General features: G+C 44.0%; 1 protein-coding gene across 3 annotated transcripts in view; it reads right to left on the bottom strand.

The window, feature by feature from the left end:
- Window positions 1-616: 616 nt before the first annotated feature.
- Window positions 617-13,129, bottom strand: part of LOC140207739 (NACHT, LRR and PYD domains-containing protein 3-like) — a 97,927-nt gene continuing 85,414 nt past the window's right edge. For all 3 annotated transcript variants that reach the window (XM_072276299.1, XM_072276298.1, XM_072276300.1), the window contains 4 exons: window positions 12,514-12,600; window positions 3,369-3,539; window positions 1,983-2,150; window positions 617-1,844 (listed from right to left, as the gene is read on the bottom strand). In XM_072276299.1, coding sequence (XP_072132400.1) covers window positions 1,757-1,844; window positions 1,983-2,150; window positions 3,369-3,539; window positions 12,514-12,600 — 514 coding nt within the window. In that variant the 3' untranslated portion in view covers window positions 617-1,756. The remainder of the gene's footprint in view (window positions 1,845-1,982; window positions 2,151-3,368; window positions 3,540-12,513; window positions 12,601-13,129) is intronic.

Raw genomic sequence — 13,129 nt, 5'->3', positions numbered from 1 at the left:
AAGGAATCTATTCTGTGAAACGGTGGTTTACTAAAGCGCTGAAAGTGGTGAAATGAATCGGCTGGAGAGAGAATTCAAAAATAGCCTGCCAGTTTGGAGACTTACCAACTCAAACAGAAGTTCTCCCAAAGTCTCCCCTTCCCCTGCCTTGGCTAAATGGCCCAATCAGTTTTATTGTCAGTTCGAATAGGACAATCAACATCTATCTCTGCAACACAGAGATAGCAACACAGTCAACCTGCTCAGCAGGTTTGAATGTCCTATGGACACGGACCCTGTTATTTTTAACTGTTTTTGATTTACGGCTGCTTCTTGCCAGAAGGAATAGGACTTCCCTTCTTTTTACTTCCACTTATGCTTCCTTTGTCTTAGGCGAGGTGTGCACATGTCACATGGAGTGTAAACACAACACCATCTATTTTGAACAGGCCATAACTTCTCCAGAAGAGATCCCAATGATCCAGAAATCTGAAACCCTACTCCCTGTACCAGTTCTTCAGCCGCACATAATCTGTAAAGTCATCTGATTCTTACCTCTCCCATTGACACATGGCACAGAGAGTAACAATGATAAATACTTTATTGATGCTGAGTGGGAAATTATTTCACTACAGCAGCAACACTTACTTACAAATGTGCAGACTTTATTGTGTACATTATTATTCTGTACCAGTTAAGTGCCAATGTGCAATAATAATGAACAAAGTAATAAAGCAGGAATTTGTACTATGATGTGTCTTCTCCTGTCACACAGAGATGAACTGTTGCACATGCTTATTGCATTTGGTAGGAAAGATTTCCCATAACAAAGCTTGTGACAGCGGAGATGAATGAGCCCATTTGAAAGGCTGCTACGCTGTTTATACAGTAGGATGGGGAGAGAATGTGCCAGATTGTCTGTAATGGATAACAGATGTTTTCTGACCTCCTCTGCACCACCAGCCCAAGAGTAGCCAAGGATGGAACCAGCCTTTTTAATGAGTTCATTAAGTCTTTTTGCATCCAGAGATTACTACCCTGGAGGTCCTACTTTTCAGCTCTCTAAATTCTCTCTTCAGGACTTCCTCCCTTTTCCGACCTGTAGAACGTTGTTGGCACGAATATGTACCATGAGTTCCAGCAAGAATGCAACGCTGAGGCTCTCAGAGACACTGGTCAGAGCACATTTGGAGGATTGTGAGCAGTTTGCACCCTTTATTGAAGAACAGGTGTCCTGATTGCAGAGGGTCCAGAAGAGGTTCAAGTAAGTGATCCTGGGAATGAAAGTTTTTAAAATTATGAGCAGCGTTTGATGTCTCAGGGCCTGTACTCGCTGGAAATGAGAAGGCTGTGGGGAAGATAGTTTTGAAACAGTCTGGATGGAGTGTATGTGGAGAGGACATTTCCAAAAGTCAGACAGTCTATGATCAGAGGGCACAGCCTCAGAGTAGAGGGATGTCCCTTTTGAGCAGGGATGAGGAGGAATTTCCTCAGCCAGGGTTGGGGAATCTTTGGAATTCATTGCTACAGAGGCCAAGTCATTCAGTATATTTAAAGCGGAAGTGGCTAGAATCTTGAATGATCAGGGTGGCAAAGGAGAGGAAGCAGGATAATGAGCTTGAGAGGGAGAATAAATCAGTCCTGATTGGATGTTGGAGAGATGTGAAGGGCTGAGTGGACCGACTTTGCTCCTACATGTGCCTTCCAGTCTTACGGGTGAGAAATCGGCCAAAAATGTCCCCACTCCACAGGCGGGGTAGTTCCCACTTCCAGATGTTCACAGTTCCACAGTCAGCCCAGGCCTGGATTCCTGCAGACATTTCAGCTGATTCCCACCAGCTGAACTGAAACGATTGTCGCATAGCCTGAAACAGATTGAAGAATAAAGAGGAAATAAACAGATTAGACAAAAGGGACTGGGGTTAATATTTCAACAACATCTACAGACAAATATCACCAGAAACCCTGCAGATCCGCTGACATTTTATAACACAAACACTCACCGGATCCGTTTCAGAGTCGGGAGGGTCAGTATGAGGCGGCAGAGACAGGGGACAGATCGGTCTGTGAGGGAATTTAATCTCAGGTCCAGCTCTGCCAGTGACTGGCTTGTACTGAGAGCGGAGACGAGATTCTCGGCACCAGAATCTGTGAGACCGACACACCTCAACCTGGAGATCAGAGAGAGCGATGGTGAGGGATAGGGAGAGATAGAAGACTGTGCAAGTGCCCAGTGTTTATCAGAGACACAATTACAGATCATATTAATAAGACCATAAGGCACAAGAGCAGAATTAGGCCATTCGGCCCATCGAGTCTTCACCATCATTCCATCGTGTCTGGTTTATTATCCCTCTCAGTCCCGCTCACCTACCTTCTCCCTGTAACCTTTGACATCCTGAATAATCCAGAATCATCACCTTCCACTTTAAAATATATTTTTATAATGACTTGGCCTTCACAACCATTTGTGGCAATGAATTCCACAGGTCCACTATGCGTTGCTAAAGAATTTCCTCCTCATCTCTACTCTAAATAGACATCCCTCTATTCTTAGGCTAGATTCGCATGCTATAGGAAACGTCTTTTCCACATCCACTCCATCTTAGCCTTTCAATATTTGTAAGGTTTCACTGAGATCCCCCCTCATTCTTAAACCCCAGTGAGTACAGGCCCAGAGCCATCAAACGTTCCCCATTTAACCCAAAATCTTTCGCCCCAGAATCATTCTTTTGATCTCTGGACGCTTTCCAACGCGGGCACTTATTTTCTTAGATAAGGAGCTGACATTGCTTTTAGCTTCCTTACCACCGAGTCAACCTGCAAGTCATTGGGAAGGAAGTCCTGAACAAATACTCCCAAGTCCCTTTGCACTTCTGACTTTTGGACTTTTTCTGTTTAAAAAGTAAACAGGGAGAAAATATGGCTTTACTCCTTCTACCACAGTGCATGACCATACACTTTCTTACACACAATATTCCATCTATGACTTCTTTGACCATTCTCCCAATCAGCCCAAGCCCTTCTGCAGACCCCCTACTTCCACGACACAACCTACCCCTCCCACCTATCTTAGTATTGCCTGCAAACCTGGCCACAAATCCATCATTTAAGTCATTGACACATAACATGAAAAGAAGCTGTCCCAACACCGATCCCTACAGAACGCCATGATTCACTGGCAGCCAATGAGAAAAAGCTCTGTTTAATCCCGCTCTTTGTCTCCTGCCAATTAGCCACTGCTTTATCCATACTAGAATCTTTCCTGTAGTACCACGGGCTCATAGCTTGTGAAACAGCCTCATGAGTGGTACCCTGTCAAAGGACTTAATGTTCAGTGTCAGGCACTCAGTGACTGTAAATATGGTCTTCCACAGCCTGATACTTACTCTAGTGCCTGTATTTTACACTCCGTGTCCCTCAGGGCTGAAGACACCAGTTTCACTCCTGAATCTCCCAGCTTATTAATGCCCAGATTCAGCACAGTCAGCGAACGGTTTGTATTGAGAGCAGAGGCAATCTCCTTGACACCAGAATCTGTGAGATGGTTGGAAGCCAGCCTGAAGAGGAGATAAAGTACAAAGAGCCAGGAAATGATGCACCAACTACTGATTGCATTATTTATTTATTGACACTTCGAGACATGCCACCAGCATTACCCAAAGTCAACCCTACCCTAACCAGGGGACAATTTACAATCACCAATTAACCTACTAACCTACACGTCTTTGGACTGTGAAAGGACACTGCAACCTCAGGTGTGGCACCTTGGCAAAGACTTTCTGAAAAACCAATCAACAACAACTGATTTTCCTTTGTCTGTCCTGCCTGTTATTTCTTCAAAGAATTCAAACAGATTTGGCAGGCAAGATTTTCCCTTGAGGAAACCATGCTGACTACAGCCCATTTAATCATGTACATACAAGTACTCTGAGACCTCATCCTTCATAATCGGAGAATTAACGAAGTGGGCGACAGAGGTTTTGAAGAGCAGAGGCTGAGGACGAGCTTCACTCCCAGTGAGGCAAGGCCAGGTAAGTTCCTTTAATTAATTTAATTACCTTAGGAGCAGGTAATGGAGGCAGCAGTTAGGGCAGTTGAGTACTCCGTTTGCAGTATGTGGGAAGTCAGGGTGAGCACAGTCATCCCTGATGACTATGCCTGTAAAAGGTGCATCCAGCTGCAGCTCCTGACGAACCGAGTTAGGGAACTGGAGCTGGAGCTGGATGAACTTCGGATCATTCGTGAGGCAGAGGCAGAAATAATCAGGAGTTACAGGGAGATAGTCACCCCTAAGAGTCAGGAGAGGGAAGGGGAATAGACAAAATAAGCACAGCACCCCTGTGGCTGTTCCCACCAATGATAAGTATATGATTTTGGATACTGTTGATGGGGATGACCCACCAGGGACAAGTTGCAGTGGTTGCGTGTCTGGCACCGAGACAGGACCCTCAGCTCAGAAGGGAAGGAGGGAAAGAGGAGAGCAGTAGAGATAGGAGATTCGATAGTTAGGGGGACAGATAAAGAGGTTCACTGGAAGAGATCGAGAATCCCGGATGGTCTGTTGCCTCCCTGGTGCCAAGGTCCGCGATATCTCGGATCGAGTTCTCAGTATTCTCAAGAGGGAAGGTGAGCAGCCGGATGTCATGGTCCATGTAGGGACCAATGACATGGATAGGAAGAGTGAGGAGGTCCTGACAGGGGAGGGCAATCTCAGGATTGCTACCAGTGCCACGTGCAGGCGGGTTTAGAAGTAGTAAGATAGTACAGATTAACACGTGGCTGAAGACATGGTGCAGGAGGGAGGGCTTCAGATTTATAGATAATTGGGCAGTTTTCCAGGGAAGTTGGGACCTATTCCGGCAGGATGGCATACAAGTGAACTGGAGGGGGACAAATATTCTTGCAGGTAGGTTTGCTAGAGAGACTCCAGTGGATTTAAACTAGATTAAAGGAGGGAGGGCAACCAGAATGTAGGAACAGATGTAGGAGAGAAGGAAGAAAAAGAAGATAGTAAAGTTGTATGCACCGTTAGTGATAAACAGAGAGTAAGAGGTGGAAAATTTCTTAAATTCATTTATTTTAATGCTAGGAGTATTGTAAGAAAGGTGGATGAGCTTAGAGCATGGATTGATACCTGGAAGTATGCTGTTGTATCTATTAGTGAAACATGGTTGCAGGAGGGGTGTGATTGGCAACTAAATTTTCCTGGATTTCGTTGCTTCAGATGTGATAGAATCGGAGGGACAAGACGGGGAGGTATTGCATTGCTTGTCAGAGAAAATATTACAGCAGTGCTCTGGCAGGATAGATTAGAAGGCTCGTCCAGGGAGGCTATTTGGGTGGAATTGAGGAATGGGAAAGGTGTAGTAACACTGATAAGGGTGTATTATAGACCACCTAATGGGGAGCGAGAATTGGAGGAGCAAATTTGTAAGGAGATAGCAGATATTTGTAGTAAGCACAAGGTTGTGATTGTGGCAGATTTTAATTTTCCACACATAGACTGGGAAGCCCATATTGTAAAAGGGCAAGACCCGACGCAGACTGGGAGTCTGCTTTGCTGTATGGCGAGACCCGACACAGACTGGGAGACCGCTTTGCTATACTTATCCTTGTAAGCAGAACAAGTGCTACACATGTCCTTACACTTCCTCCCTAACCACCATTCAGGGCCCCAGACAGTCCTTCCAGGTGAGGCAACACTTCACCTGTGAGTCGGCTGGGGTGATATACTGCGTCCGGTGCTCCCGATGTGGCCTTCTATATATTGGCGAGACCCGACGCAGACTGGGAGACCGCTTTGCTGAACACCTAAGCTCTGTCCGCCAGAGAAAGCCGGATCTCCCAGTGGCCACACATTTTAATTCCACATCCCATTCCCATTCTGGCATGTCTATCCACGGCCTCCTCTACTGTAAAGATGAAGCCACACTCAGGTTGGAGGAACAACACCTTATATTCCGTCTGGGTAGCCTCCAACCTGATGGCATGAACACTGACTTCTCTAACTTCCGCTAATGCCCCACCTCCCCCTCGTACCCCAACCATTATTTATTATACACACATTCTTTCTCTCACTCTCCTTTTTCTCCCTCTGTCCCTCTGACTATACCCCTTGCCCATCCTCTGGTATACTCCGCCCTTGTCTTTCTCCCCGGACCTCCTGTCCCATGATCCTCTCATATCTCCTTCGCCAATCACCTGTCCAGCTCTTGGCTCTATCCCTCCCCCTCCTGTCTTCTCCTGTCATTTCAGATCTCCCCCTCCCCCTCTCACTTTCAAATCTCTTACTAACTCTTCCTTCAGTTAGCCCTGACGAAGGGTCTCGGCCTGAGACGTCGACTGTGCCTCTTCCTAGAGATGCTGCCTGGCCTGCTGCGTTCACCAGCAACTTTGATGAGTGTTGCTTGAATTTCCAGCATCTGCAGAATTCCTGTTGTTTGCTGTAAAAGGGCTGGATGGTTTGGAGTTTGTAAAATGTGTGCAGGATAGTTTTTTGCAGCAATACATAAAGGTACCAACTAGAGAAGGGGCAGTGTTGGATCTCCTGTTAGGGAATGAGATAGGTCAGGTGACGAAGGTTTGTGTTGGGGAGCACTTCGGGTCCAGTGATCACAATGCCATTAGTTTCAACCTAATTATGGAGAAGGATAGCTCTGGACCCGGGGTTGAGATTTTTGATTGGAGGAAGTCTAAATTTATGGAGGTGCGAAAGGATTAGAAGGAGTGGATTGGGACAATTTATTTTATGGGAAGGATATAATAGAGAAATGGAGGTCATTTAGAGGTGAAATTTTGAGGGGACAGAATCTTTATGTTCCTGTTAGGTTGAAAGGATGCAATATTAGATCCCCTATTAGGAACCGAGTTAGGACAAGTGACGGAAGTGTGTGTAGGGGAGCACTTTGGTTCCAGTGATCATAACACCATTAGTTTCAACTTGTTAGTCATAGTCATACTTTATTGATCCCGGGGGAAATTGGTTTTCCTTAGAGTTGCACCATAAATAATAAATAGCAGTAAAACCATAAATAGTTAAATAGTAATATGTAAATTATGCCAGGGAATAAGTCCAGGACTAGCCTATTAGCTCAGGTTGTCTGACCCTCCAAGGGAGGAGTTGTAAAGTTTGATGGCCACAGGCAGAAATGACTTCCTATGACGCTCTGTATTGCATCTCCGTGGATCATGGATAAAGATAGATCTGGTCCTAGGGTTGAGGTTCTAAACTGGAAGAAGGCCAAATTTGAAGAAATGAGAAAGGATCTAAAAAGCGTGGATTGGCAATGACGTGATCGGTAGGTGGGAAGCCTTCAAAGGAGAAATTTTGAGAGTGCAGAGCTTGTATGTTCCTGTCAGGATTAAAGGCAAAGTGAATAGGAATTAGGAGCCTTGGTTCTCAAGGGATATCGTAACTCTGATAAAGAAGAAGAGAGAGTTGTATGACATGTATAGGAAACAGGGAGTATAAAAAGTGCAAGAAAATACTTAAGAAGAAAATCAGGAGGGCTGAAAGAAGACATGAGGTTGCCTTCGCAGTCAAAGTGAAGGATAATCCAAAGAGCTCTTACAGGTATATTAAGAGTAAAAGGATTGTAAGGGATAAAATTGGTCCTCTTGAAGATCAGAGTGGTTGGCTATGTGCGGAACCAAAAGAAATGGGGGAGATATTAAATGGGTTTTTTGCGTCTGTATTTACTAAGGAAACTGGCATGACGTCTATGGAATTAAGAGAAACAAGTAGTGAGATCATGGAAACTCTACAGATTGAAAAAGAGGAGGTGCTTGCTATCTTGAGGCAAATTAAAGTGGATAAATCCCCAGGACCTGACAGGGTATTCCCTCAGACCTTGAAGGAGACTAGTGTTGAAACTGCAGGGATTGCAGATATATTTAAAATGTCAGTGCCTACGGGTGAGGTGCTGGAGGATTGGAGAATGGCTCATGTTGTTCCGTTGTTTAAAAAAGGATCAAAAAGCAATCTGGGAAATTATAGGCCGGTAAGTTTGACATCAGTAGTGGATAAGTTATTGAAGGGAGTACTAAGAGACAGAATCTGGATTTAGACAGGGACTTTTCGGGAGAGTCAACATGGCTTTGTGCGTGGTAGGTCGTGTTTGACCAATCTATTGGAGTTTTTTGAGGAGATTACCAGGAAGGTGGATGAAAGGAAGGCAGTGGATTTGTCCACACGAACTTCAGTAAGGCCTTTGACAAGGTCCCGCATGGGAGGTTAGTTAGGAAAATTCAGTCGCTAGGTATACATGGAGAGGTGGTAAATTGGATTAGACATTGGCTCAATGGAAGAAGCCATAGAGTGGTGGTAGAGGATTGCTTCTCAGAGTGGAGGCCTGTGACTAGTGGTGTGCCACAGGGATCAGTGTTGGGTCCATTCTTATTTATCATCCAGATCATTGATATAGATGACAATGTGGTAAATTGGATCAGCAAATTTGCTGATGATAGAAAGATTGGAGGTGTAGTGGACAGTGAGGAAGGTTTTCAAAGCTTGCAGAGGGATTTGGACCAGCTGGAAAAATGGGCTGAAAAATGGCAGATGGAGCTTAGTACAGACAAGCGTGAGGTATTGCACTTTGGAAGGACAAACCAAAGTAGAACATACAGGGTAAATGGTAAGGCACTGAGGAGTGCAGTAGAACAGAGGGATCTGGGAATACAGATACAAAATTCCCTAAAGGTGGCGTCACAGGTAGATAGGGTCGTAAAGAGAGCTTTTGGTACATTGGCGTTTATTGAGTATTGAGTATAAGAGCTGGAATGTTATGATGAGGTTGTATAAGGCATTGGTGAGGCCGAGTCTGGAGTATTGTGTTCAGTTTTGGTCACCAAATTACAGGAAGGATATAAATAAGGTTGAAAGAGTGCAGAGAAGGTTTACAAGGATGTTGCCGGGACTTGAGAAACTCAGATACAGAGAAAGGTTGAATAGGTTAGGACTTTATTCCCTGGAGCGTAGAAGGATGAGGGGAGATTTGATAGAGGTATATAAAATTATGATGGGTATAGATAGAGTGAATGCAAGCAGGCTTTTTCCACTGAGGCAAGGGGAGAAAAAAACCAGAGGACATGGGTTAAGGGTGAGGGGGGAAAAGTTTAAAGGGAACATTAGGGGAGGCTTCTTCACACAGAGAGTGGTGGGAGTATGGAATGAGCTGCCAGACGAGGTGGTAAATGCGGGTTCTTTTTTTAACATTTAAGAATGAATTGGACAGATACATGGATGGGAGGCCTGTTTCTGTGCTGTAGTTTTTCAATGGTTTCGATGGTTTCTATGGAAAGGTTAAAAGTTTGAGAGAGCCATGGTTGTCAAGGGATATTGGAAACTTAGTTCAGAAAAAGAGAGATATCTACAATAAATATAGGCAGAATGGAGTAAATGAGGTGCTCGAGGAATATAAAGAACGTAAAAAGAATCTTAAGAAAGAAATTAGAAAAGCTAAAAGATACGAGGTTGCTTTGGCAAGTAAGGTGAAAATGAATCCAAAGGGTTTCTACAGCTATATTAATAGCAAAAGTATAGTGACGGATAAAATTGGTCCCTTCGAGAATCAGAGTGGACAGCTATGTGTGGAGCCAAAAGAAATGGGGGAGATTTTGAAAAATTTCTTTTCTTCAGCATTCACTAAGGAGAAGGATATTGAATTGTGTAAGGTAAGGGAAACAGGTAGGGAAGTTATGGAAACAATGATGATTAAAGAAGAGGAAGCACTGGTGCTCTTAAGGAATATAGAAGTGGATAAGTCTCCGGGTCCTGACAGGATATTCCCTAGGACCTTGAGTGAAGTTAGTGCAGAAGTAGCAGGGACTCTGACAGAAATATTTTAAATGTCATTAGAAATGGGTATGGTGCCGGAGGATTGGCGTATTGCTCGTGTTGTTCCATGGCTTAAAAGGGGTTCTAAGAGTAAACCTAACAATTATCAGCCTGTGAGTTTGACGTCAGCGGTGGGTAAATTGATGGAAAGTACTCTTAGAGATGGTATATATAATTATCTGGATAGACAGGGTCTGATTAGGAACAGTCAACAAGGATTTGTGCATGGAAGGTCATGTTTGACAAATCTCATTGAATTTTTTGAAGAGGTTAAAGCTGTGGATGTTGTCTATATGGACTTCAGTAAGGCGTTTGACAAGGTTCCACACGGAAGTTTAGTTAAGAAGGTTCAATCGTTCGGCATTAATATCGAAGTAGTAAAATGGATTCAGCAGTGGCTGGATGGGAGACGCCAGAGAGTAGTGGTGGATAACTGTTTGTCAGATTGGAGGATGGTGTGTAGCAGTGTGCCTCAGGGATCTGTACGGGGTCCAATGTTGGTTGTCATATACATTAATGATCTGGATGATGGGGTGGTAAATTGGATTAGTAAGTATTCAGATGATACTAAGATAGGTGGAGTTGTGGATAATGAAGTAGGTTTTCAAAGCTTGCAGAGAGATTTAAGCCAGTTAGAAGAGTGGGCAGAAAGATGGCAGATGGAGTTTAATGCTGATAAATCTGAGGTGCTACACTTTGGTAGGACTAATCAAAATAGGACATACATGGTAAATGGTAGGGCATTGAAGAATGCTGTAGAACAGAGGGATCTAGGAATAATGGTGCATAGTTCCCTGAAAGTGGAATCTCATGTGGATAGGGTGGTGAAGAAAGCTTTTGGTATGCTGGCCTTTATTAATCAGAGCATTGAGTATAGGAGTTGGGATGTAATGTTAAAATTGTACAAGGCATTGGTAAGGCCAGATTTGGAGAATTGTGTACAGTTCTGGTCACCGAATTATAGGAAAGATGTCAACAAAATAGAGAGAATACACAGATTTACTAGAATGTTACCTGGGTTTCATGACCTAAGTTACAGAGAAAGGTTGAACAAGTTGGGTCTTCAGTCTTTGGAGAGTAGAAGTTTGAGGGGGGACTTGATAGAGGTATTTAAAATTATGAGGGGGATAGATAGAGTTGACGTGGATAGGTTTTTTCCATTGAGAGTGGGGGAGATTCAAACAAGAGGACATGAGTTGAGAGTTAAAGGGCAAAAGTTTAGGGGTAACATGAGGGGGAACTTCTTTACTCAGCGAGTGGTAGCTGCGTGGAACGAGCTTCTAGCAGAAGTGGTTGAGGCAGGTTCGATGTTGTCGTTTAAAGCTAAATTGGATAACTACATGGACAGGAAAGGAATGGAGGGTCATGGGCTGAGTGCAGGTCGGTGGGACTAGGTGAGAGTAAGCGTTTGACACGGACTAGAAGGGCCGAGATGGCCTGTTTCTGTGCTGTAATTGTTATATGGTTATAATCGACGCCAACATCTTCCCAAACACCGAAGTCAGGCTAATTGGCCTATAGTTTCCTTTCTTCTGGTTCTCTCCCACCTTGAAGAGTGGAGTAACAGTGAAATTTTCCAGTCTTCTGAAAACATTCTATTGATTCTAGAAAGGTCATTACTGATGCCTCCAGTCTTTCAGAACTCTGCTGTGTACACTATCTGGTCCTGGTGATTCTACCTTCAGATCTTTCAGTTTCCCAAAACATTTCTCTCTAGTAATGGGACTTGACACACTTCTGACTCCTAACACTCTGGAAGTTCCACCATACTGCTGGCATCTTCAAATATGAAGCCTGACACAAATTTCTTACTCAGTTTGTCTGCTATTCCATTGTCCCCTTTTACCACCTCTCCCGTATCACTTTCCAGCAGTCCAATGTCCACTCTCGCTCTTTTTCACACTTTATATATCTGAAGAAACTTTTAGTATCCCCTTTCATATTATTGATTAGCTTACTTTCGTATTCTATCATTACCTTCTTAATGACATTTTTCATTACCTTCGTTCCCAATCTTTACGTTCCCACTAATTTTTGCTCTATTATATGCCCTCTCTTTGGCTTTTATGTTGTCTTTTACTTCCTTTGTTACCACTGTCATGTCATCTTATACTTCGTCCTCTTTGGGATGTATATACCCTGTTCCTTCTGAATTGCTTCCAGAAATTCCAGCCATTGCTGCTTTGCCAGCATCCCTGCCAGTGTTCTTTTCCAATCAATTCTGGCCAACTTCTCTCTCATGCCTCTAATTCCCTTTAATCCACTCTAATACTGATATAGCTGACTTTAGTTTTTCCCTTTCAGATTTCAGGGTGAATTTTATTATATTATGATCACTGGCCCAGAAGTTTCTTTTACCTTAAGCTCTCTGATCATGTGATTGCATAACACCCAATCCAGAATGGCTAATCCCCTAGTGGGCTCAACCATGAGCTGCTCTAAAAAGCCATCTCCTAGGCACTCTATAAATCTTCAGTCCAGGAATCCAACACCAACCTAATTTTCCTAATTTACCTGCATGGCATTGTCCCTTTGGCAAGCATTTTCTATCCCCCACTGTAATTTCCAGACCACATCCTTACTACTGTTTGGGGGTCTGTATACAATTCCCATCAGTGTCTTTTTACCCTAATTACTGTTCAGTATCAGACACCCAGTGACTGTAAATTCCACCTCTCCCATGATTTGATACTCACTCCAATCTCTGTACTATACAGTCTGGGGTCCTCAGCAGGGCAGACACCAGGTGCATCACGGAATCTCCTAAGTTGTTATCAGCCATTCTAAACAGAGAATGAGAAATAGATTGAGTCAAACCCCAGATCTGGCATAATGGAATATAACGGAGATATGACAAGAAATATACTCAGAAAATATTAATTAGTTAGTTTCTTATTGCCCAAATATTCAAAGAGTGTAAAATAACACTACATTGAGTTTCCTGTTTTAACAATGGGGAATTTCCCATGCAGTGATTGAAAATGAGAGGGTTTGAGTGGCCATACAGTTACATATACATGGGGAGCATCGAATTCAACAGCTGAATGAGGGGAATGGGCTTGTGACAAAGACCCAGAGAGGAAAGGAAAGGAAAGGAAGGCATACACAGAACACAACAGAGGCAGGTGTGCAGACAGCCCCACCGAGAAGCGTGGTGGGGTGTGTGGACAGCCCCTCAGAGGAGTGAGCTGCGGGAGGGGTGGGGGGCTGCATGGAGACATCACTACAGTGGAGCGAGGTGGGGGAGTAAATAGCCCCGCAGAGAAGCGAGGTGGGGGAGTAAGTAGCCCCACAGGGGAGTGAGCTGGATTG

Source organism: Mobula birostris, chromosome 13 (genome assembly GCF_030028105.1).
Source record: "Mobula birostris isolate sMobBir1 chromosome 13, sMobBir1.hap1, whole genome shotgun sequence".
Classification (NCBI taxonomy): Eukaryota; Metazoa; Chordata; class Chondrichthyes; order Myliobatiformes; family Myliobatidae; genus Mobula; species Mobula birostris.
Note: the sequence above shows the minus strand (reverse complement) of the source record. Positions and strands in the feature narration are given on the sequence as shown.